This window comes from Osmia lignaria, chromosome 14 (genome assembly GCF_051020975.1).
Source record: "Osmia lignaria lignaria isolate PbOS001 chromosome 14, iyOsmLign1, whole genome shotgun sequence".
Taxonomy (NCBI): Eukaryota; Metazoa; Arthropoda; class Insecta; order Hymenoptera; family Megachilidae; genus Osmia; species Osmia lignaria.
In genome coordinates, this window is record NC_135045.1 from 10,124,868 (window position 1) to 10,149,103 (window position 24,236).

The window sequence follows — 24,236 nt, forward strand, 5'->3', positions numbered from 1 at the left end:
TCAATTGTCTTCCCGGTTGCAGCTTCGGATAGAAATGATTTTCTTGATTCAACGACGAACAACATTGTTACGTACCGTGCAGTTCGGTTGTCTGAGGAGCGTCGATCGTGCGAAACATTTGTCGAGAAACGAATTAACGTTAAATTGTGTACGAGAGTTCTACGCGAATAGGATTCGCAGCGGAGCGCTGATTTAGAGTATCGTCAATTCCGTATAACGTCTGACTACACGCGTCCATTTCCACTGCGGCAATTAACGCCCTAACTGTTTCATTATTTCATGCGTTAGCGTACGACAAACATTACGGAGGACGCAACGCGAAAGGAGACTGAATAACGAATCACGTGGTTCGCTGTGTTCTCGTTCGCGTAATCGGTGTCCTTAATTTCTCGAGCGATTTCTCTCGGCGAGCGTAACGCAGCACGAAAAAATGACGCAATCGCGAGCTGGCCCGGTCGCCCCGACTGTTTCTTAATTACCTCGAACGCCGTAATTTACGAGGCTCGTCAAGATGTCCCGTAAGAAAGCAGCGCGCCGTCGGATAATTAATCTATTAACGATTATTGCTTCTCCCTAACGTGGCCGAGGACTAATTGGCCGTGAGGCGTGACACTATAAACGCGCGGGAGCAGGAGCAACGGGTCGAGGTAGAAATGGAAGCGTCGTTAAGAGTGAGCCATTAAACGGACGCGGCAGCCGTTCTACCAATTAGCTGTAATACGAGTTAAGTAGCCGAATAGCTGGAATTTATCTCTCGGTTCGACGAAATGCGGCGACCAGCGTGGTCCTTTCACCTCGGTCACGATAAGTTTTAACAAGCCGCGAGTATCTTTGCCCCGCGCCCGCGTTCCAGCCCGGTCAGCGTTGTTGCGTGTGAACGATAATTTGTCGAATTTACAGATAATACGTTCTCGCTGGTGCGAGCAACCGAGGAATCCGGAGATTCTTAAGATGGTATCGAACCGCTAGCAGCCAGAGAGAGAGAGTCGCCTGGAATCTACCGCCTACCGAACGTTAACACGCCGATCGTGACTTTGTCGCGGTGGTCAGTTTGTTCCTTTCAACGGACGATCGATACGCCTTTAATTTCTCGGCCAGCTAAATTAATCTTTCTCCTTCCCGACCACTCGTGACTCCGTTATTCGAGATACCCCGCCGATCGTTCGCGGTGATCAGCGTTCAGAATCGAACGACGCCTAAACGAGGCATCGAAAGTGTCCCTCGAGTCGCGTCGTGTCAGCTCGTAAACGAGTAGCTGTTTAAAAAAGACAAGTTCCGATCTCCGAAACGAGGTTCGCGAGCAACGTTCCAGATAATGCGGCGCCACTGCGAGTTATTTACCATGTTTAAAGTGAGCAGCCCATCCCATTATAGGAGGGTGCACGGGCACGCACACAGTCGCGACGCGTGCACGTTCAAGATGGTACGTAGACCGGGAGACGAGCGGTCGCGATGCCACAGATTGCGGCCTCGCACGGATAACAGCCATCTCGGACAATAAGGTATAAAAGGTGTAAGCGGTCTCGAAGATCATTGCCATACGGGCAAAACGAAGGGAAGGGAAGCCGAGCGGGGCAGAGCAAAGCTGGAGCGGACGTGAAGCTATCATTGCATCTCCTCATTACCATAACTAGTTCCTCCTCTTCCTCTCTGCGCCTGTCTTCGTTCATGCCTCTTAGGCCTCCACCTTCTCCTCCTCCTCCTCAATCTTACTGCTACTTCTCTGTTCCCCTATGTGTTCCACCTTCTTCGGTCCTTCGGCCTCCATGCATCATTCCTGATACACATTCACGCATACCGTCGTCCCTGCAACCGTTCTCCAAACAGAGACAGAGAGCAGGAAAAAAGGAGCAGAAGGATGGCTAAGAGACGCGAGAGATCGGCGAGGAAGCTCGAGGAGGTTCTTCTTGAGTAGCGAGCATCAGCAACAGCTGGACCAACGAGATGTGGACGTTTGCCTTATAAGATGAAACGAAGCTGAGAAATGAGAAGGGAACGGTAGGCACGGATACCCAGCGAAGATTCATCTTCCACGCAGGAATCTCCGTTGTATACTCGCACCAGTTTACTTTCCCCGTTTCACCCATCGAATAACGTAGAGCATTCTTTTTTCACGGAACCTTCGTGGTTTCCCTTTTCAGCTCGGTCGTGAGTATTCAGCGCCGATGATCGCCGGGGAGAGATGTTCCGGATTATTATGGCTTGTTACCCGTTCTTAAAAGGTAGCCCTTACATCGTCGGCCACGCGGACCGGGAGAAAACATTGGCCAAGAATTTCCAGCCGTTCAACTGGCGAACGACCGCAACAATAGCATCAAGCTATATCTAGAGATATGGCTGGCCGAGCGCCTTATAAGATCAGCCAAAGAGCACGGGGATGAAAAAGGCGAAGAAAAGCATGACGGATATGAGTCCTCTTTCAGCAAGATAAAACGCGTACCGGCTATTTTACTTTCTTACCGTTCGCCGTGTTACGACCTATCGAATCTAACCTTTCTCTTCCTTTCTGTGGCGAAAATTAACATTTCTCGCGAACGCACGAAAAACGACGCGAAACTGGAGCTCGTTAAGTGCGAACGCGACAATACTCGCAGCTGCTGCGTCGAAAATACGAAGACACGCCTACTTGAATGAAATTTACCATGAAAGCAGGCAAACGAAGGAGCAAGGAGGAGAGGATTAAACGACCGAGTCATGAAGAAGATTTCGGTTAACACGGATACGCACTCACACAGCCTCGACACGTTGATGCGTCGCCAATGTATCCTGCAAAATGAAGAATCTTCATCGTCAAGCAGATCGCGCTCGTTCGCATAAAAACGTGTCACGCACGCTCCGCGCAGGAAGGTAGCAAGAAAGTAGCCGGTTTCTGAAATCTTGATGGGACCGGACTCGTTCTCCACGCGTTAACCTCCGTGCTCCGAGCATCGCTCGCGAAAAAATACCCGCTCGAGTGATATAATGGCGCGTGCGTGACTGTCTTAACAAAGCTGATACGTCCAGCCCGTTTGTAACGCTTTCATGGAAGTCGTACGCATATATTAATGACCCGGATCGTACGTGAAGTAACGGTCAACGTCGTCCTACTTCGTCGAAGATCATATACCTCGCGTCTCTTATTAACCAGCCCTGACATCGAAATCGTTAATTACCGTTATCTCGTATTCCCTGGAAGCACCGGTTGTTTGCATAACGTCTTCCCCGGACTTTGCCGGAGAGTTTCGCAGTGAAACGCGTGTTGTTTTTCAACTCCCAACAGGGGCAAAGAATAGCGCAGTATTCGCAGACGATTTCCAAGTCCATTTGGACCGGATTACCGGACAAAAGGCGTACACTCGTAATCCCACGATAAAGTAGTCAATGCAGCGTGTATCAGGTTTGCGAGGGGATGTCGATCGGTGAAAAGACGGAGGCGCGCGACAGTCGGAAGCGATTCAGCAGCTTCTCCCGTGGGTGGAAGACGCGCGCCTAGCCTAGTCTTTGAACAGAGCCGACCGTGTGCGAGCATTTTTGTTTCCTCCCAGAGCGGTAAAGACCCTCGGGAATTTCGATACAATGCTAGTCTCGCGCGCGGATCGAGGGACGCGGGAAAAGGGTTGTGCGCAGCTGTAAAGGACCATGGTAGAACTGTACACACGTACACATACACACATGCTTGGCTAAAGCTGACTCGGCAAAGTCGTCTTTACACTGACGCTTGTTACAACCGGAGATATGGTAGGATGAAGAGAAAGAGAGAGAAAGAGAGAGAGAGATAGTAGGATGGGACCAAGTCGAGCCGCAATCCTTCTCTATCCGCCGCACCGACCAAAACCTAGTCCTGTCTCTTCGCCTATCCGTTTCGTTCCTCTGCAACCAGGCATCTTCTCCACCCTCTATCCCTGTGTCTTCCCGTCTTGGCTGCCGCCACTGTCCAAGCAGCGCTTAAGCCAGTTTCACCTCGAGGATTGCATTCTAAGCCGGGGATCGTTAAGAGCTGGCAGATTTGATCCTTTGTATCGTAGCGCCGCTTAACCGCCGGACTTTGGCCAGAGATCTACTCGAGTATCTCCTTCCGCGTCTGTCTTACTTCCACGGATAACGAAGGCAAGAGAAACAATTATTAAGGATCTATCCTACGGGAGTGGTTCGGTTCATAGCCTGTTGTATTAGTCCGCGGATCTTCTCCGGTCAGAGAAACAAGCAACTATCTAACCTTTCGCGTTCCACGATGTTCTTCGTCGCTGGATTAAGCCGAGATTTTACGGGTCTGTTCAACGAGCAACACCAGGTAAGAACTAAATTAATTGCGTCGAATCTGTGACGAGCATTTTATGCCTGTAATTTGGCTAAATGTAAAGGAACGTTTAGTCTCTCCTCGTTAATCCCTTTCGTGGAATGCCGGATTCTCTCTCAGAGTAAACGCATCAGCGGGAGGCTGTTTGCTCGCTCCCTGTTTTCTCAGACGTTTTAAAAGACATCATGTTTTGCGATCGAGGAGGAGGCTACTTTCGAAACACGTCGTGACCAGTTACACTGACGCGAGAAAATGACGATGTTCGGTGAAAGTCCGTTCATTCGTATGACGGATCACCGAATGGTACTTATCGTTGATGTGCCTCTTGATGCAACGAGAACGAACCGACCCTCTCGAAACTCCTTTTCGCTCGAGACAGAGAATATCCTGTGCAAACGACTTTCCAGTGTTTCTCACGGTTGCGATTGGGACGAGATGTTTTTCACGCCCCCCGGCTTTACGAAATCCACGACAGGAATTCATAGATTCAAGAGCAGAAACAATTTCTCTTGGATTTTACGTTATATTAAATGAACAAGTCGAATGAAAAATGTATAATAATGCGAATACTCTGAACGAAGCGCAAAGATAAGTAGGAAAAATCCTCTTACAAGTGGTTAGTAATTACGGGCACCCAAGAGAACCACAATAAGTTTCCAGTTAGAATTGTATTTACTTATGACGGGTTTTATTTTAACCACGAGAAAGGGATAATTAAAATTTAAAGCTCCTGCTGAGTTTTGGTTAAGAAATTGTCCAACAGAAAAATATATTACATAGACAGAGATAAAATCAAAGTCAGTATTTGTAGTAGTCACAATACAATCAATGAATCCTCCTGTTCGAAGAACCAATAGAACTTGAACTTAATTTGGCGAATCCATGGTAACTTTCCCCTGCACGAATCAACCACATATCACCGAATCCCCGTTCCCCCGACGAAACTTACTCAACGACATCTAATTTCTGCTAATTAGATACCGTCGAATGAACAACGTCGCTGACCGTTTCCCCGTGCAGTCACCCTAACGTCGAGGAACGGCTCGCTGAAACTTGGGTGACGCGGACGTATCAAAAGATACGCTCATTTTACGAGCAAAATTCGCGTATCATATTTCTGCGAGTGTCACGCGTGCGAGTTCATTACAACGTTCCACGGGCTGACATTGCCGGAAATTTTAGAATAGTCACGTCCGTGTTATAACGTTTCAACCGTTGAATTCTGCGAGCGTAAAGTCTAGATTGAACAAGCTTTTGTTCAAAGACTTGGAACAAATGCGTGGATGTCGCAAGATGAACGCTTTAACTCTAAAGTAGATGACAGTGTAATAAGCCGTGAGCGATTTGAAGAAATCTTTCGAAAGCACGGTATTCGTTTGGTGTTCGCCAATTTGAATCGCGATCGTTCGATTCGATAAAGCTACCGGTTTGGAAAGTCTTATCGGGCCGAGTGCCGGCATCGAATTCGAAATCGTGGTAACGCGGTCAGCGATAGTTGTTTCACCTTCGGTCGACTGTGACCGTGGCCCACGTAATTTCGGCATGATCGACCGCGTCAAGTTGTCGTTATTTATCGGTGAATCGTATTTCACGGCTCAATAACTATGCGTCCACGTGTCTACGAATTTGCATACGTATCGAATCAGTTGTCGGAGTCATATCAGCCTCTGATAACAGAGTGACGTATTTACGAGACGCATGCGATCCCTGGCTGCGAGCACCGTTCCACTTGTACAAGGCGCGCACTGAACTACCCCTAACCAGTCATTTGTAAATTGTTGTTTTATGCAGCGTATGCAACGCCTTCAAATACAACATTTGAAAATTGTCTTCAAGTTTAACAATGAAATAGTTTATTCTTCATGGTATTCCATTAGCGACAAAAATTAAGGTCTTCATCAGTATATGGTGACCTTTTATGATACATTTCATTCACCACATTTAAGCTGATAAGTACAAAAAAAACAGTTGTTACTATTGATATACTGATATTTTAGTGATAACGATGAATACATTGTGTAGCTTTTCACAAGATGGTGATGTGCACTTTCCTGACACTAGAAACACACAAGCACGGATAGCCTTAAAAAATATCGAACGATCGTGAAATTTTATCAAAAAAATTTGATATATAAAAATTATACTTCGTCTTACTTGCGCAGGCAATATGTAATAACCAACGACGAAAATAAAAGAAAGGTATAGAAACAGAAACATATTTTGACTCATGTTTCCTCCTGTCTAATTTCTGACGTTCTGAATAATGTAATGCACATTTCTGAACATATTTCAAAGTCAAACTTTATACAGGTAAATGACGTTGTACACGACAAGTGAAACGGTAAAGGTAATCAGTAGGTGTTGTTTTTAAATTTTTTGAATAGCTTGAAATTATAGAAACATAAAGCATATTGCATTAGGTAGAGACAATGCAATTCTAGGCTTTATCTTTAGATCAACGGCGAATGAACATAATTTTCAGCTAATACAGCTCGGAATCAATCGCTTACGATGTGCTTCGATATTATGGTCCGATAACGATGTTCGATAATCGATAAGCTTCTTCAACAGCATTACGATAGCTTCTTCGTCTGTTTGCCGCGATTAACGGCAAGACCGACGGAATATACGCAACTGAACGACACTGTTCGAACTGATCCATATACCATCGAGTTAATTACTCGATACAACTATAACTCAGGAGGAAGGACGGCAAACTGGAAATTCGCAAGACAATAATTGCTACACGACCGTCCACGAAAATTCGCGAAAGAGCGACAATATTGTTCGCCCCGTTGGATCGTTTATTCCCCGGCCACCGCATAATTTAATAATTAAACGACAGTAATGACAGCGGATTTTAGCGTTCAAATAATTCACGTCGCGCGATAATCCTGTTCGTGTAACCGGTTCGCATCGAATTAACAATAATTTAATAACATCTGCCCCGTCGATGTCCCTGCGCTCTGTATATATTACAACGGACAAAAGCTTACAGATCGAACGAGTTGTCGGGATCGACCTACCTCCGAGAAAAAGGCTCGTTAAAGAATCGTGAACCACCTGACACGACAACGCGTCGAGGAAGTCGAGGAGGAAGATAATCGTCGATCCAATGGTGCTAACGTGGTTCACGCCCAACCAACCTAATACTTCTGACGGTATCGGACAACCCATCGAGGTCCCTTACCGAGAAAGTAACCCTTCCACTCCGGTCCACGATGCTAACGAACGATGGGGGATAACGAACGCATTATAATACCGATTCGTATTCGCAAAACGAAACGCGATCCATCACCGAACTGAATGCTCCCAACCCTCGAGCATCGCCCTTCTACTTTTTTTCTTTTTCATTATCGTCTCTTCTCCGGAGAAGATTGCTTTCTCTATCGCCGAATTGAACAGAGTGGTACCAAGTGGTTTGAAATTAAATTCAAATTGTTGCATATTTCAACGGGGTTCGTCGTTCGAGGGTTAACTGATGGATCGACCTGGCTATTCGGTGATTAAATGAACGATGGAAACGGAACAGGTAGAACGGAAGCTGTGCGCCACGGGTACGCGTGCTGCGATTTCACGGCCACGATCGTTTCGCGTCGCTTCGACGGACTTTTAATAAGGCCGCGAGACGGACGAACACGCGCGGCTGCGTCGCTCTGACGCGAAACGATATTTGTTCCGTGGAATTGCGGAGCGGAGACCGCAAAGCACGCCGCGCATAATGAGCGAGCAAGACGTGCTCTTGCGTAGGGACGCGATACACTTGCCGGGAACCCTTCGTGGCCTCAAGATTCCTTCAACCGTACGCGGCGTACTTCCGTGGCAACTCGTGTTTTAAATCTCCCTGTGCAAAGAACTTTCGAAACGTGCTCGCTTCCGTGCGAGTTGCTGAAATGAGACGAGCCGAGTAGTCTTTGCTGGCCAATAAACGCGGACCGGTAGTTCTCTCGTGCGGAGTGCGAGTCGACGCATCTTCAATGACTTCTTTAGTTTTCAAGTAGCACGAAAATAGCGGTGGAATACGTTTTCCCTTAACCCATTCACCGTGGAAGGATTCAGAGGAAAAGATAGTCCATAGAGAAGAATATCGTTCCTGGTTGATGCAAAGTGAAACAATTATCTTTTATGGAAATCGAATTTTCTTAATAAAGGGATTAACTAGGAGGGACAATCTGATTGCTGGCGCGTTAAATCGTAAGGACAATCGTATTAGCGCCATTAGAATGGTTCGAGGGTGGACTCGTTTGAATTTTAAGATTTAAATGGTCCTTCTCGGAAGGATTTGGGTCTGAGTAATCTCGTCTCGAGGAGTCTAGACGCAGCCCCGGGCGCCGAACTGCTCCAAAGACGACGAGAGACGAAATCAGCATGCGAGGCATCCCTTCGGGCCGAGAATCTTTTGAAGCCGTTCGTACAGAGAAGAATCATCCACGGAGTCGTTTCGGGCATACATTTCGCGACCGAGTACAAAATCCACTCCGAATGCCATTATGTGGCTTCTCGACGGACACCTTAAGTGCCAGCAACGTAATAACCATCGTCGTTATAATACCATTTACAGTGAAATTAATTTCTGCTCCAACGCCTTCCTCTCGACATTCGCTGACGCGACATCAGCGCTTTTTGTTGCGCTCCGACTGCAGCTTAATAAAGCTAATGGCTATAGATGTACGTTCCGAGAATCTTTCAATTCAGCTGTTACTTTACCAACCAGCCATGTCTCTCGCGACGTTTGTCAGTTTATCTTTTCAACTACTTTGTGCTTCGATTACTTCCGCCGGAATAGAAAACCTTTCTTGCGAATCAATCGTATTTTAATAGAGGAAAAATTGCAAGTCGTTTCTTGAAATTATCGCACCGTTTAGAGAACGATGGTTCGTGAATAAATTCCGAGTTAAAGCAACTTGTACATGTGTATTTATAATAGGTCTGGATCGATCGAATGAAATTTGTGTTATTACGATTGAAAGAGGTAGTTTAACAAATTTATCGTCCCGTTACTTTCTCGAATGTCGATTCGCGTATAGTATACCACTGTTGAATCAATATCATCGTCTGACGAATGCTTGGAGAGATAGCAAAGGAATCGTAGAAACGATATATCTCCGAGTAAACTTTGCTCGCTGTGAAACGTCAGAACGGCGATCCTTCGTCGTTTCCATTCGAGCCGGTTGCCGGTTTTATCTTAAAATATTTCTCGACCGTCCGTCGGGATAATATAATTTACACGAACGGCGATATCAAAGCCACCACGTAGTCTGCATGATTTGTGGTATTCAATTTTATGCTATCCGGAACGCCCGACTCGGAACACTGCTCTCAAACGGGATACTCTCGGTTCGTTCCTACAGATGGAATCCTAAATAGTTCTCTTGCAGGAGGAGAATTTTGATTTCGCTCAGCTCGCAGCGTGGATAACGCGAGAACCCCGTCAAATAGCAAAGGAAGATCCTCAAAAAGTGAATCGGCATGCGAGCCGGTTAGCTTTCAGTCGGAAAACCTCTTACAGCACCCCCTATTTCAACGATCCTCCAACACCCCCGACTTCATTTCAAACGCTATAACACGACTTCTATTCTGATCCGATAAGTACCCCGGGTGCAGAGTCAATAATCGAATCGGCTAAGTGAAAGGTTCATCGTCGGAAAGGTGATCGGCTGCCGCAATTGCGCGTCCCCGTTTTCACGGTGCCTCCACCAAGAGGGGGATGAAAGAAACGAGAAGAAAAGGAAAGAAGATAAAGGAGAGAAAAAAAAATTGGCTCCCTCTCTCTCTCTGCGCATCTGTGCAAGGCTCGATGGAATTAGACTAATACCAGGCTGCGATCTCATCAATTATTTTCATCCGCGAGCATTAATGCGACCATTTCTCTGGAATCGCTTCGGAAAATTGACCGTCACAAAGACGGGTCAGCGTTTCATGGAAACGTTTTATTTTCCCAATGGAGCAGCGCACCGCGCGCGAACCAAACGAAATAACGATATTAAATGTTGTACACTCGAGCGGATCGTATCGATTGTTTCGTTACACTGTTAGCTCGCGTCAATCCTGGCGACCCGAATAAAAGGTCCAGAGGGAGGAAAAAAGAGCGAACGCGTCGCGTTTAACTGCGACAGCGTCAATTTGTAGTTTAAAGAAACTAAACGAATGGAAAAAGGAGATATTTCTAGGCAGGCTGGCTGAGCTACCAACTTTTCCACCCCCTGCCGGCGAATCCAGCCAACCCGTCCGCCATTTTGACCCATTAACGAGCCGCAGTTAGAGACAAAGCATTTATTCAACGCTTCAAGGAGCTTCGGATCAGAAAGCCGATCTCTGTTAGCCACGATCGTGCCCTCGTTCCTCGTCCGCTGATTTTTCCTTCCTACTCTCGATATCGCGCACACTCTCGACGTAGAGGAGCAGCAGAAGAGCTTTTAAACAGTGCCGCGACATCATTTTGTACAGGAGGCTGCGTTACTCTCGCACGCACACCCACGAATACGCGCGCGCGTGTATATAGGTAACTGCATTTACCCTGAATCCTATTTACGACGGGTAAAATCGCATTGAGGGGATCCTATGCTGCGAGTACCTTGGGAATAGCCCCCGTGCATTTATACAGACCTCTCACCCCCCATTTCCCAACCCCTACGGCTCGCTCCTCCGACGCGGTTGCACCGAACAGCAGCCGGGCCGCGTATGCAGATGCATCGCTAGTATTTTTACGCGAGAACGCTGCGCGCCAGCGTTAAGCACCCTCGCGAGCTTCGGCATTTTCACCGTTTTCCCCCTGGTTTTTCCTTTTCCGCTCGTTTCCGTTTCTTTCGATATCGTTCGTTCGTGGCTGCACGAGTACGCCAGTTGCAAGTTTACGCGTCGTTGGGTTAGGTTACTTTTACAAGTTTCTGAAGAATGATTTTCACGAATTTCTGGAAGATGTTGAATAAGAATTCCGATGAGAAATGTTTATTATTGAAAACGTGATTCGATTCAACGAAGCGAGCTATTATTTTACGCGACACGACACGATATCAGTGCAACGTGCAACTGACCCCGCGATTCTTTCGCGATTTATTTGATCAGAGAAGGTAAATAGTTACTCAGACCATGCTTTATGCCCTTCACCCTCGTGGACGCCCACGAGTAGCGCACTGCGACGTGGTATATCTAAACATATCATTTATTCACCAAACACGGTCGGAACGAACGTACGAGAGAATCGGCAGACCGACGTTGTGCACGGTGCACAATAAAGCCGTCGCGGGCCACGTGTTTGCGAACATCGAATAGAATTCAATGTGGACACGCGCGTTCGCAAATATCCACAAAATTCTTTCAGCCCTCTCCTTCCACGCCGCCATCGTGAAAACGTTTTTTTCTGTTCTGTCCAACTCGCATTCGCGCGACTATGGCTACTGTGTTTTCTCGCAACCGTCGTGTTTAACCCTTTCGATTGTTCCCGACTTCGATGTCGCCGATTCTGCGAATGTACGATTAACGAAGAGTCGTAACGGTTCCTAGACGAGTAATTGACTATGATCACGCGAAACCGCGATAGATAATGAAATTTACTGAAGATTGATGCGCACGTTAGAAGCTTATGGATAACTGTTAACGATTGAAATGCAATTACCAAGAGTATGTTGGGTTCTTTAAAGAATCACCAGACAAATGATCATGAACTCAAGTGATAATTTATCTATGTATTGAAGAAGGACTTCGTTTATATTCCAATAGAAAATTTTGCTATCAAAAATCTTCGAGATAGAAGCTACTCTACATACTTCCGCAAAAACTGTGCGCCGTTTCATACATACTATTCTGCTGCATCCATTTCGTCCAGCTAAATTCCAATCTAAATTCCAATGCGTCCAGATCGGAATAGATTTTGCATGTAAGAACGCGAGAGCAGAGCGCCCCGCGTTCGGACGTCGATTCGAACGCTGGATAGCGTCCAAAGCACCCTTCTTGCGTTTATCCCTTACCCCAGCTCAGAAACCCTTCCGATAAATTGCGGAATGTTATTTAAAAAATGAAAACGAATTCAGGTTGAAAAGGATATTAACGTGAACGTGCACGTAACAAGTGTTTCTCATGTAACGAGAACGAAAATATGCATCGACCTGTACGCTTTCCCACCGCCTTTTCATCCCATTCCGGCGGCGTTTTTCAGCCACTTTAGCCGACTGCAGTGGCAAACCGGCGACAATGCGGAATAGGAATTTCATTCTGCGCGAAATGTCGCACGCTTCTCGTTTTTTTCCTCGCCCGAGCACCCGCGACTGTCCTGCATCCGGTCCCACACCGTGATTACATTCGACTCGCGGTACGAGCGAAGAGGAAAGCGAGAAAGTCGCGGAAACACCTCGAGCAGATAGCGAAATTAACTGATGCAGCGAGATCTCATTACCATTTCGCTGAAGGCTCGTTTCGAGCCGTGACCCAGTATGCCGAGTCGAGCCGGTGAGTGGCTGAAATAATCACGAATTAACCGAGTTTTCACGCGTTCCTCGACCCCTCCGCGCGGCTCCGTTTTCCTTCGAATCGAGCCGAGACGACACTCGGATAAACCGTCGAACGATTTATCACGCTACATTATTTAGCCGTGTGCCAGTCGCAGAGGTATTCTTTCCCGTGCTTCTCGCGGAGCTGCTCTAGAAGTATCGTTAAATATTAACCGCTGCACTCACGACCCGCGGTGTCTCTCAGCCACGTTCTTTCGTCTCTTGTTTGCCGCTTGGCACTCGGCTAAAAATGCAACACGAACGGACGTTTGCGAGAGTGGATTATAAAATTTCGCCTTTTTTGTCTACCCACTTCGAATAATTGACATATTTCGCGGCAAGTTCGTAAAGTACCTACACTGATGCGATCATCCCATCTCATTTTTCTAACGATACCAAAACCGAGACCGGGTCGAAAATAGTAGCGATCCGTCGTCTCGCGTCGTAGTAGGTCGTTCGAAAAGCAGTCCAGGTAGAAAAGACCTCAAGTAGAGATCGAACCACGGATCCGTCTTGAAACGACGTGCCGAACGGAACAGGGAAGTTAAACGAAGCGAATAAAAGAATTAGACCAGGAAAATTGAATTCAGCCGACGGAAGAGACGAGGGGATCGAAGTGGTTGAACACACAAAAGCCGGCAGTCGGAAACGGCAAATGTATCAAGCGTACATCTTTAATCAACTTCGATTCGTCTTCCGGAACGTTACTTCTACCTCGCGTTCATCCAGCAAGCTACGAGGTCGTTCGTGTCAATTAATTCTATGAAGAGCAACGATCAAGCGATTAGATTGACGCGAGATCCTCGATTATTACCCTAACAGAGAAATTTAATTTCGAAGATGTAGGGAGAAAAAAAGGCGTTTCGTCTCGGGATCGTCTGCTAGACTCGATCCCTGCCCCAGACGCCTATAACTCCGCGTTTTGAAACTCATGCCGGAGAACCGCCAGCGAGAACAGATCAAATCCCGCCGCCACCTGGCGGTCGCCGACCCGAACTAAGAGCGTCCGGGGAGATTCATTGCCTTCCCCCTCCACTAAACGCGTACAAAGAAAAAATTTAATCATACGAATAAGAAAATTGGAGATGTGTAAAATGAACCTCCACGAGGATAAGAAATCTATCGCTGGGATATTTATTAAGTTCGATACCGGTCAACTGGACTGTCTGGACATCCACGGTTGTTCTGGTTCAAAGATTACGATCATAAGTAAAAACCTTCCCTCTGTCGGCTGTTTTCTTTTCGCTCTATCTCTTCGCACACGCGGCTCCCTTCCACTCGGTCCGGTGGCGTCGCTCTCTATGAGAATGTTCGGCGACGGCTGCATCGCACAGAGCATTGCTCGCCACGGCATGCATTATGGAACGAGCGGGCAACGATTCTAGCGGAAAAATTGCGGACACGCGAGACGGACGCGATCTGCAGCCCGACTACCTACCTACCTAGATATGTACCTAAGCACCGACCCAACGTTCACTCGGTTGCCCCCTTCTATCCTCCGGAGAAGATTGCTTTTCTATATTGCGTCCTTCCCTTCGTACGCGTTTCTATGTTGCGGCTCTTTTCCATTTTAGGAGAAACGCTTGAGAGATCTCAATAAAGCGGTTGCTGATCTCGCACGACCCCGTCATATGTACTAGGAAATTAGTAATTGTCTTGGAATCTAATTAGCGTTTCCCTCTATTACTCAAATTGATGGAACCAGGAATATGGGATCATCATTGAGAACATTGTTTGCATCAAAGTGAATCGTGTCAATGCGAGCAGAGATGAACCATTTAGATCCAATAAACCTGTCGAATCGCATCATCATCGATGCGAAATTACAAAGACAAAAGTCATTCTATCTCGAGCGTTGAAGAGGCAAAATTGCCGGTCGTTCACGATGGTAATCGGAATAAGAGAAACTGAACATCTGTCGACAAACGGGCTGACAGTGACGCAGCGCGAAGTCTAGCGAATTTGTCGTCGCCAGGAAATTCCGCGTCAAGCAACCCCCGCGGCTGATGATGGAAATGCCGGCGCGTAACGCGGCCGTCGGCCGAGCGGTTGTAAAAGAAATATTCAGCGACGAATGTGCAAATGAGGGAGGAAAGAGACGTGCTACCGCTCGTCCCATTTGCGTCCGTAGAAACGTTACGAGGGAAAAAAGCAACGCATCCGCAGTTGAGGCCGATGCTACGAGGAACCGGGCTAAAATGATAAGAGCCGTGTAACGCTGATGAAAGGAAGGATAGAGCGTAATCCCCTTGAGTCCGAATCTCCAGAAGGGTTTGCGTCACCAGATGCGGCGGGATAACGATGTTTTAAATTTAAACGGTACTCGAAAATAAACCGCGTGCTTGGCCATCGTTGAGAATTCTATGCACGCACACATAGCGCCGTTTATTTGCCGAATTTAAACCTGTTCACGTGCGTTTCCTTCGCCGCAACGTCTGCCGCGTTAACCTCACGGTATTTGAACAAGCATCGAACCCGTTCACCGATCTAGATGACATTTTAAGCGTGACCCGATTCGACGAAACGCGTTGTTCTGGTGAAAAATCACGAGGCAAACTTTTATACGTTTATTTCTCCTCGCCCGTTTCCGTTGGTTTATTATACCCGCGCAACGTGCTCCGCTCGTGTTCCGTTGGATTTCGACTTTCGATAGGAGAAAAAGTTATCCGCTTCATCGCGTAACGTCCGGTTCTCGTTGCGAGGAATATACAGTTTCGATAAAAGCGATACATCATACCGATGGCCGGTGACCGAAAATCGTACGAGAGATAATCGCCGGCTGCGAAATAAAACGACAAAGTGTCGTACAAAATGACGAGCAACCGTAATGACAGGCCGCTGCGCTCGCTTCGTTCGGTAAGATTGATAACTATCCGATGCACCGATCGAAACGAGAAACCCATTACTTATCTTCGAAAGGACTATCATTATGCGCGTTCCCTTACGCGAACCAAAATCATCTCTACCAACAGACGAAGCAACGGATCGGTAGCATAAGAGTAATTAGTCGAAATTATTCGACGTCAACGTACGGGAAATCAATGTAATTTCGCTAGAACGTAGGACGATCATTTTCAATTCGCCCTCCATTACACGCCTAAGGACAGATAATAATTACGCTCTTCTTTTCGATCGTCCTTTTGCGCGTGATTGATTGAACGTCTCGTTCGAAGCTTCGACGATTTTAAGGAATTTTCAAAGAAATAAGAATTTATCATTCGATGACACTTACCTGAAGATGTAGCTGTCCATTGTTGTCGACCCAGCCGATGACCATGTCAGCTCCGAATTTTCCATCGTCCTTGGTGAAACCGAGTCCCACGTAGCCCAGTGTTTTCACTTGAACCTCGAATATAATATCCCTCTCGCCAGGTGTCCAAAGGACCAGGAAATTATCGTCCAGCACGGCGCTGTGTTTCCATTCCACACAGAAGACACCGCTGACAAACAGGAGGAAACACGAAGCGATTACTGTCTTCATCTTCGACCTCTAGTGTTCTCTCAATACATCTGCAATCAGATCGTTAACGTGTTAATACATAGCTCAAAAGTGTGCGATAAACAATTAGAATTACAGTGTAATAATTTGTAAGGGGTGGAACGTGGAATGTCTGGGAAACTTTCATTACGAACGTTGAAATTGTAAGTACTTCGAGTTCTTGCACAGGAAAACGTGGTAATGATGCAAGGCAACGATCTTCTTTTTATTACTCGTTAACTTTCGCGTTATAACGCGTATAGATACTTTGTTCCCATCATCATCGAACCCAGACTCGCGTATAACTCTCGTTTCTATGCTGGCGGTAGATCGTTAGGCTTCTATTTAGGGGTATTACGCGGCCATAGGAAGGCCGAGCAATATTTTCCTTTAATAATTTAACAGCGGTAGCTGTCCATTAGCCGCGTTGCAGCCGCATCGACGAGTCACTAGCTCCTTTAAAGCATAAACGACTCGCCGCTGCGTTTCACTTCCCGTTTCGCATATGACCCGTTTATCGTGCAAAATGACGTCCCTGTACACCTTTCTTTCGCCGACCATTTTCACTTGTTTCCCGTGAAAAATCCTATTAACTTCTTTACTGTTTCCCAACGTACACGCTTCGTGTTCTAGTGGATCCAGTGTTTCGAGAGAACGGGGACAGGAACATTGTACCGCCACGTTCAGGAAATTACGTAAAATTTCTAGCTACCGTGGATTAAAGCGATTCGATCTAACGGTAGATACGTTTCAATCGATTTATCTCGTCGACTGTCCAACGAATCGGTCCGCGCTAGGCAGGTTCGCTGTTAAACAGAAAGATTAATCGCAAACTCGATTCGCGGACGATGATTGATGTTGACCTTAATTCCCGATCGCCTTATCGCGAATCGCCGCTGTATCACCGATATATACGTTCTCGTTTCCGGTTCTTTTGCGACCTCGCATCGATACCGCCGCCATCAATTTCACTTTACTCCGACCAAGAATCCGTACACTTTTTGGACGGGAAAAGAAAAAAGAAGTGTACAGAGTAATTAACGTTTCGGCCGAATAGGTACGCTACGGGCGAACGTAGAAAGAATTTCACGGATGATCGAGCGAGAAAAAGGAAGAAGTCTGTTAAACGCGGTCAGCAAACACCGCACCGACGGATGAGTCGTTTATACGAATATTGCACTCGCGGCAATCAACCAGGACGGTGGAAGTGAATTTCGAGAGGGAAAGAAAAACTCGATTCGGGGCTGCGGATTAAGCGGTCCGCACACACTCGCTCCGGCCGGTGCACGGAACTCCGCGTCGCGAGCACCGACAAGCAAAAACGAGCAAGGAAGAGTTGCGCCGGTATGGAAAGCGGAACGGGTTAAAAAAGAGAAGAGATTCGTAACCGCGGTCCATGATGGCGGCCGAAAAACAAGCCGCGGAAGCGGCAGCGCGAAGGAAATCGAATTGATTCGGCAACGGGGACGATTAAAAAATTCAATGAGGGTCGCGTGCGCGTCGAAACGGTCGATCGTCGACAAGGGAGGGCGGAAAAACAGATGGCCGGTTCGTCGAAATCTCTTTTGTCCGCGCCCGTGTGCAAACATCCGACGGTAAATCAGCTGGACACTGTCAAGAGAACTGTCAATTCGAAAGCAATCGAATCGATTAACAGTAACGATCGCGTGACGCTCGAACGAGGCGGATGCAAATCCACGGAACGATGCAACGTAACGTCCCGAAGTGTCGGACGAGTGGGCGCATCGCGGTACCGTTCAACTATTCGTTTCCCGCGGTTGGGAAAGCAGAGAATTAAGCGCATCGCAGAGATCATCGATCAGTGAAACGCGTCGTTCCTATACTCTGCGCCTCCATGTTTTCCCGTTGCGTGGAAAACGCCGCGATTCCGACCGGCCACGTGCTTCACGCGATTTCGAGCACCGCGAAACGACCGCAACTATGGGACAGAACGTTTTAATTAACGACAACAATGGTGTAACGGGTAACCGTTCGAGTAACAGGGGCACAGAAGCAATGTCGAACCAGTAATATTCCGCTTGGTACATAATCAGGATCGATGGCTTTGACTTAAGTACCGTTTAACCGGCGGAATTAGTGGCAAGCTTTTTGGCTGGCTCGAGCAAATTGAAACCAATTCTATTTATTACGTTTCAACTAGGAAGTATTTATCGACAATTACTCCATAGAAATTTCAATTATTAATACCTAGATATTTTGCAATCAAAATTCTACATCGTAATTGATTATATTTTATACTATACCGTTTGTGCCTTTCAATATTGGAACATGTATAAAAAATAGTTCAAGGATGGAAACGATTTATATCAGTTTTTAACGCTAAACGATTTTGTAATAGTATAATCCTGGACTGGATAAAATTAAATGGTTCAAATTCACGGGTCGTGTGCTTTTCCGGTCGGTGTCGAATCGATTGTGTTGGTTACATAACATGGATCGATTGGGGATTAAAGGTAAATTTGAGTCCTGTAATTTTTAAGCGACGGATTACTGTCAAACGAGTCGGAACGTAAATTTAAAAAATTCAGTCTTTCTCGGATATTTTAACTCCGTGTAATAGAGGATTCACTATCGGGAAATGGATGTAATAGTGATGGAGTAAATCCCGGATTCGGTCTGCAATGTTTATGAGACGAAAATTTAATCGATAATAGCTATTAAGTTGATTAAATTAATCCTTATTACGAGATTATCGAAGTCATCAATTTTTCAAACGGAAATTTTATCAACTTAGGAGTAATTCGCTAGAATTGTACACGGTTTACTGAAACATAATCATCGCCGACGGAGCGCAGCGTCAGGAAACTTGGATCCCAAGAAGCGGAAACCGCAAATAAGGTCGTACAAATAGTCAAAGTTCGACCCGCAATGAAACTGTACCATGGAAACTGTGCAGCTTCAAACGCTCGTCAGAGAAGCTTGTTTTCGTGCGCGTCCCATTCTTAATAATTGCCTCTGTAACGGTTCAAGATATTTCAACCGTGAACTTTGCGTCGTCGCTGCTAACTCATTAACCGTATTGGAAAACGTATTTTTCACTGTCAATTATCATCCATGAAATGCATACTCGTTTCGTTAATAAAAACCTGAGAGCCAAATTAAACAGAGAAGTAGTACGCTTCGTAACGTGAAATAAAAAATAAAAAAAATATCAATCGCGACGATTCCTCAGCCGATAAAATAGCGCAAACCGAAACGGATGCACGCGAGTTGAATGGTTATCCTGTTCCTCGAATCGGTGCATCGAATACACCGAATTTGTGGCCCGTTCGACTATGCCTCGCAGCATCCCCCGACCGATCCTCACACCCTCGGGAATCCTCGCTTATGCATGCACCATGCGCGACGTGATTTCGTCGATTTTACGGTGCTAGTAGAGCAACCGCCAATCTGAAAACGATCGATTCAATTAACAGTAACAGCGGTGTAATACGCGCCGGATGCGAGGTGATGCATCGACAGGAGCAGCTGTCGCTCGGCGAACTCGAACCGTTCCACCGTACGGAGAAGCGTCAACTCGAATTGAGAGGACAGTGCGGGTCCGTGATACGAAAAGGGTGTCAAGGGAGGGGAGAAGGGATGAAAGGTGACAGAGGGAGGAAAAGAGATTGGCGCATGGTGGTTCGGATCGAAGAATTTCGTGGCATTTTGACGTAACCCTCGAACCGTAAAAAAATAATTTCAAAGAATAATAATTCAGTGAAGGTATTTTTGTTTAAACGTCGGTAAATCCTTCGATCTGTACTACTGTGCGGCGACACGAGTAGGAGGTATAGGCAATGGCAGAGGATTGGTGGAGAAGGGTAAAGAGGGAAGCGATTCGAGGGGGATGCAGTGGGCAGAGACGAGGCTGGCTAACACACGACTACCACGGACGGGTTTGATTTGCGGCGTGTCGTTCAGTCGATTGCTCTCAAATTGCGTCCAGCGCCAGTGGCATCAACCTGGAACGTACCCCCAATACATTGACGCCCCGGAACGTCAGAGGGGCCTGTCAGCTTTTCCATCCACGCATGGCTCGTGCATCCACCTATTCCACCCTTTCACGCCCCGGCAAAACCAGGCTATTCTCCTACCTTCACCCCTCCGTACCCTCGAGCTGGCGCGCAACCCTGCTCTTCCAGCAGCCACCACTTTGCCGTTCAACTTCTCTTAAAGTTAAATAAATCGTCAAGTGGCCGACGGTGAAACGGCCGGATCGAAATTACGCGAGAACTCTCTTGCTCGTCTACGATCGGACGACACAGCCAGGCCCAGTCGCGGTGGCTAGGATTGTTTGAGAAACGGGTGCGCGCTCGTTGTTAGAACGCGAAACGAAATTGCACCACGAGGCTTCCTCCCTTCCCGTAAACGAGAGATGTTTTACCGCACGCCCATTGGTCGGCAGTCGAACTACCGCATTTCGGATGTTACTATAAGCCGTTGGTTCGTGTGTGCTAGCTAGAAATTTCCGCTCTCCGAGTGGTCATGTACAAAATATCAACTCTGCCGTACAGCTCGGCCAGGATAAATAAAGCGGAAAGCATACGGAGGCTGTCAGAAGCAAAGCTCCCCGTCCACTCTAGCCAGATGCGAAGTACAAGGGCTGGCTTCCGGCAGTTTCGCATGAATTCTCGTATTCGTGAACCGTAGCGGTGACTAAAACAGCCCGGAGCATCGAATAAATTTCATCGGTCCGCTTGATCGTCGTTTATGATTTCCAGACGATTTATACGATACAAACGAATGAAAGAAAGAGAGAGTGATTCCTTTTTATTTTTTTCTAGTCGATTTTCCGCTAGACGAACGAAGGGAAAGGGAGAGGGAAAAAAAGAGAGAAACTTTGTATCAGCACGGTCGGACGGGGTGGTTCGCTTGAAAAATCTGATGCGCCACGTTAAAGAGCAAGCTGAAATGTAATTTCTGCGGATGACACCAGAGATAAGCGTGACGTGGGATATTATAAAGCCGCGGTTCGTTCGTTTTTAATCGCCAACAAATTCCAACGTTATCGGGATGTAGTTAAAAACAGTATACGACGAGAACGAAAGGGAACCGAGAACTTTTCAAGACCGAAACTTTTCAACGTAACCGATGCGCTGTCGTCGAATAGAAGACAGCCGGGCCTAGTCTCGTTCATCCATCAAACTGACACCGGTCGCTTCGTTCCTTTCCACAGGAAAAAAAGAAGAAATCATATACCTACTGACAGTATAGGCTTGAGACGTCAATTAACGCCAGTAAAATCATCCGATGTCGCGTTAAGAAGAGTCTGGAACGCGTTCTAAATTGCCTTCTCTATCATCGAGTCGCGTCTGAGGTCTAAACGTTTCAAAGTTTAAAGGCGTGCTGACGCGATAGAAGGCAGCAGTAGAGTGCATTAATGGGACTCGGTGTCGGTGTCTGTACAGTTTGTCCATTCTACATCGAGCTGATCGAATCCATTTGTACCGAATTGATCGAAGCGTCGATGAAATCCATTACATTGTCGGGTTCTCTCTATGAAACGGTTCGTGTAAAATTATACCGGCTAGCAAAGACGAATCTCGTCGGCCGGGTTAACGAGTTTCAAAGTGTTCGCGTCACGTAACGATAGAAATACAGTCTATAGCGAACGGCCTTTTTATCGTTGCACCGGGATCTGCACGCGTTCGTAGCACTTTTCATCGTACCGAGATTGCATACTTTTTAGCTCGCAGAAATATCGCGATACCAAATCGGCGGCGGTGTTAACCGTAAACCCTTGTATCAGGATTCATTAAAAAGTAAGAGTTATTTGCTTAGAACCTTTGTTAGGGACGACTTAGCGCCGCGTTTATGCGTTCGATCGTTGCTAATCGGTCGAGTACGTGACCGTGTCGAAAAACACGCAAGAGCGATTTTAAAGTAACGCGAACGATACCGTGTTGCGAAGTGAAGAATGGGATGAAGCGAACCGCAACGCGTTACCATTCCCGTTTGCATTCGCCATTCGGCCACGTTATTTCGAGCCGAAACTTTGGACGGCTAATCGATCGATGCTCTCGAAATCAAGCAACAATTTCGATTAACTTACGGTCAACAAATTGCACGCTTATCGATTAATAACACAGTATTTGAAAATGACGGAAACAAGGAAATATATTAGGCAGTTTCGTTCCAGTCGAAGAGGTACTCGGTAGCAGGAAAGCCGATAAGAGGATTCCAGGAACGGGTTAGTCTGGCAGCAGCAGGCGCGTTGCGCTAAGCCCGCGACCCACTTTTCCCGTAGTTTTCCATTTTAAAAATGACCGAACCGTATAACTTCTACGCGAAAATCGTGGTATTCGTAATGTGCCGAGTGTAAAGTTGGCTCCGCCTGCGAGAAACCAGCTAAAGGACGAGAAATCGCGATGCCTCGCGCCGTTCTTACCGGCCGGGAGAAACGAAGAAGAAGCACGACGCGACGCGCGAAAAGATAAACTTGGAAAGTTTCGAATAACCCGAAGAAAGAGAAGCGGACAGGATTTTCTCCGGCTTGGATAAGAGGATGCACGGAACGAATAAGAGAGAGATAAGAAAGCACGGGAAAACGACTTTCGAAGTCGGAAAGAGTGGAATAACGCAATCGCATCGATGCAACGTTGGGTTACATAGATCATTCTATTGCTGTTCTTTCTACTGCAACCTTTTCGTTTGCCTGGGTTGGAAAACTGATACGCATCGTGGAGTATGAAAACGTCTTGATAGCACTTGCTCGAATTGCGTCTAGGACGACGGCGAAAGGAATAGAAATTCTAGCGACAACCGAGACACGAGGAAAGCAATTAATTTTAAATGCGAAACCGTACGCAAACGTCAGAAGCCGTACACGCCAGCGGCGTGACGTTTTTATTTTCTCGAGCTCGCGTGGCCGGTGTGTTTTTCTGCTTGCTACACATACGCCGCTGGCTCTGCATCTTGCATTAATTCTAACGCCAAGTTTGCAGTCGTCTCGCAAACGTGAAATTAATTTTCCTCTGTCCGGGAACCGCTTGCGTCAACCGCGGAGGATGCGGTGCCGTCGCGTCGCAGAAAAAGCAGCGAGGGAGGAGAAAAAAAGAGAAACTGGCGGAAGTAAAAATACGACGTTTCTTCGCGGAAACGTCCTTTGTTCCGGTAGGACCGGAGGATTGTCCGGCGGATGCGTTTCTTTTTCCTCCCCGGTTCATCCCCTATTCCGACTCCTCTAATTGCGGTGCTTGCCCAATTAAGTTTAAAAAAATGATGAGGTCGTCGATCCTGGCGGTGCTAATTAACGCTTGCCTGTCAAAAGTGTTCCTCCCGGTCCACTCCGCCCCCCGGAAGCTTCGCGACTTTCCCACGACTCGAAGCGCGGCGCAAGGTGAGCTCTCCGCGTCGCGTCGTCGAGTCGCGTCGTTTCGCGTCCGCTCTGGGGATTTAATTACATTTCTATGGACCCGGGGCAAATGAGGGAGTAATAGGTGGAGGATTCCGGCTGCCGGTGAGAACGAGAAGCTTCGAAGGCACGGGAACTCGACCCTACCACTTTCTAACCTCGACTCGACTCGACTCGACTTTGCTTGCCACGCAGAAGTGCCAGCGTATGCATAATAGCCGATTTAGCCCGCGGTGCACCATAAGGGTAATCCAACTCTTAACCACATAGGATCTGCACAAGAAGGACGGATAGACGGCGAAACGAAGAGGAAAGAAGGATGAAAGAAAAACGAAAGGAAAGACGGGAGAGTTGGCAGGAGATGTAGAAGAAAGCTCGACGTCAGCGAAGGATCAGTGAACGAGCTCGCTACCGTGAAACTTCGCCCATTTTCTAACAAGATGGACGCGAGATTTTTCCTTGGAAAATCGAACGCAACCCCTGTCGATATTTCGATGTCGCCGCGCCACGGAATAAGCTCGATGGATCGAGGTCAAAAATGTATGAGTCGTATAACGGGAGTAGGCGAATACATACATCGCGTTCGGAATGCATAATACATCAGAGTGAGAGACGGAAGGGACGGGATAATATATAACC

General features: G+C 47.0%; 1 protein-coding gene across 5 annotated transcripts in view; it reads right to left on the reverse strand.

Annotated features, from left to right (window-relative positions):
• The window catches only part of olf413 (DBH like monooxygenase olf413), a 193,860-nt gene that overhangs the window by 105,528 nt on the left and 64,096 nt on the right, over positions 1–24,236 (reverse strand). For all 5 annotated transcript variants that reach the window (XR_004581779.2, XM_034327350.2, XM_076692298.1 and 2 more), the window contains one exon: positions 15,995–16,272. Coding sequence is in view for 4 of the 5 variants with exons in the window: in XM_034327350.2 (XP_034183241.1) it covers positions 15,995–16,243 (249 nt within the window). In the remaining variant the exon portion in view is untranslated. The remainder of the gene's footprint in view (positions 1–15,994; positions 16,273–24,236) is intronic.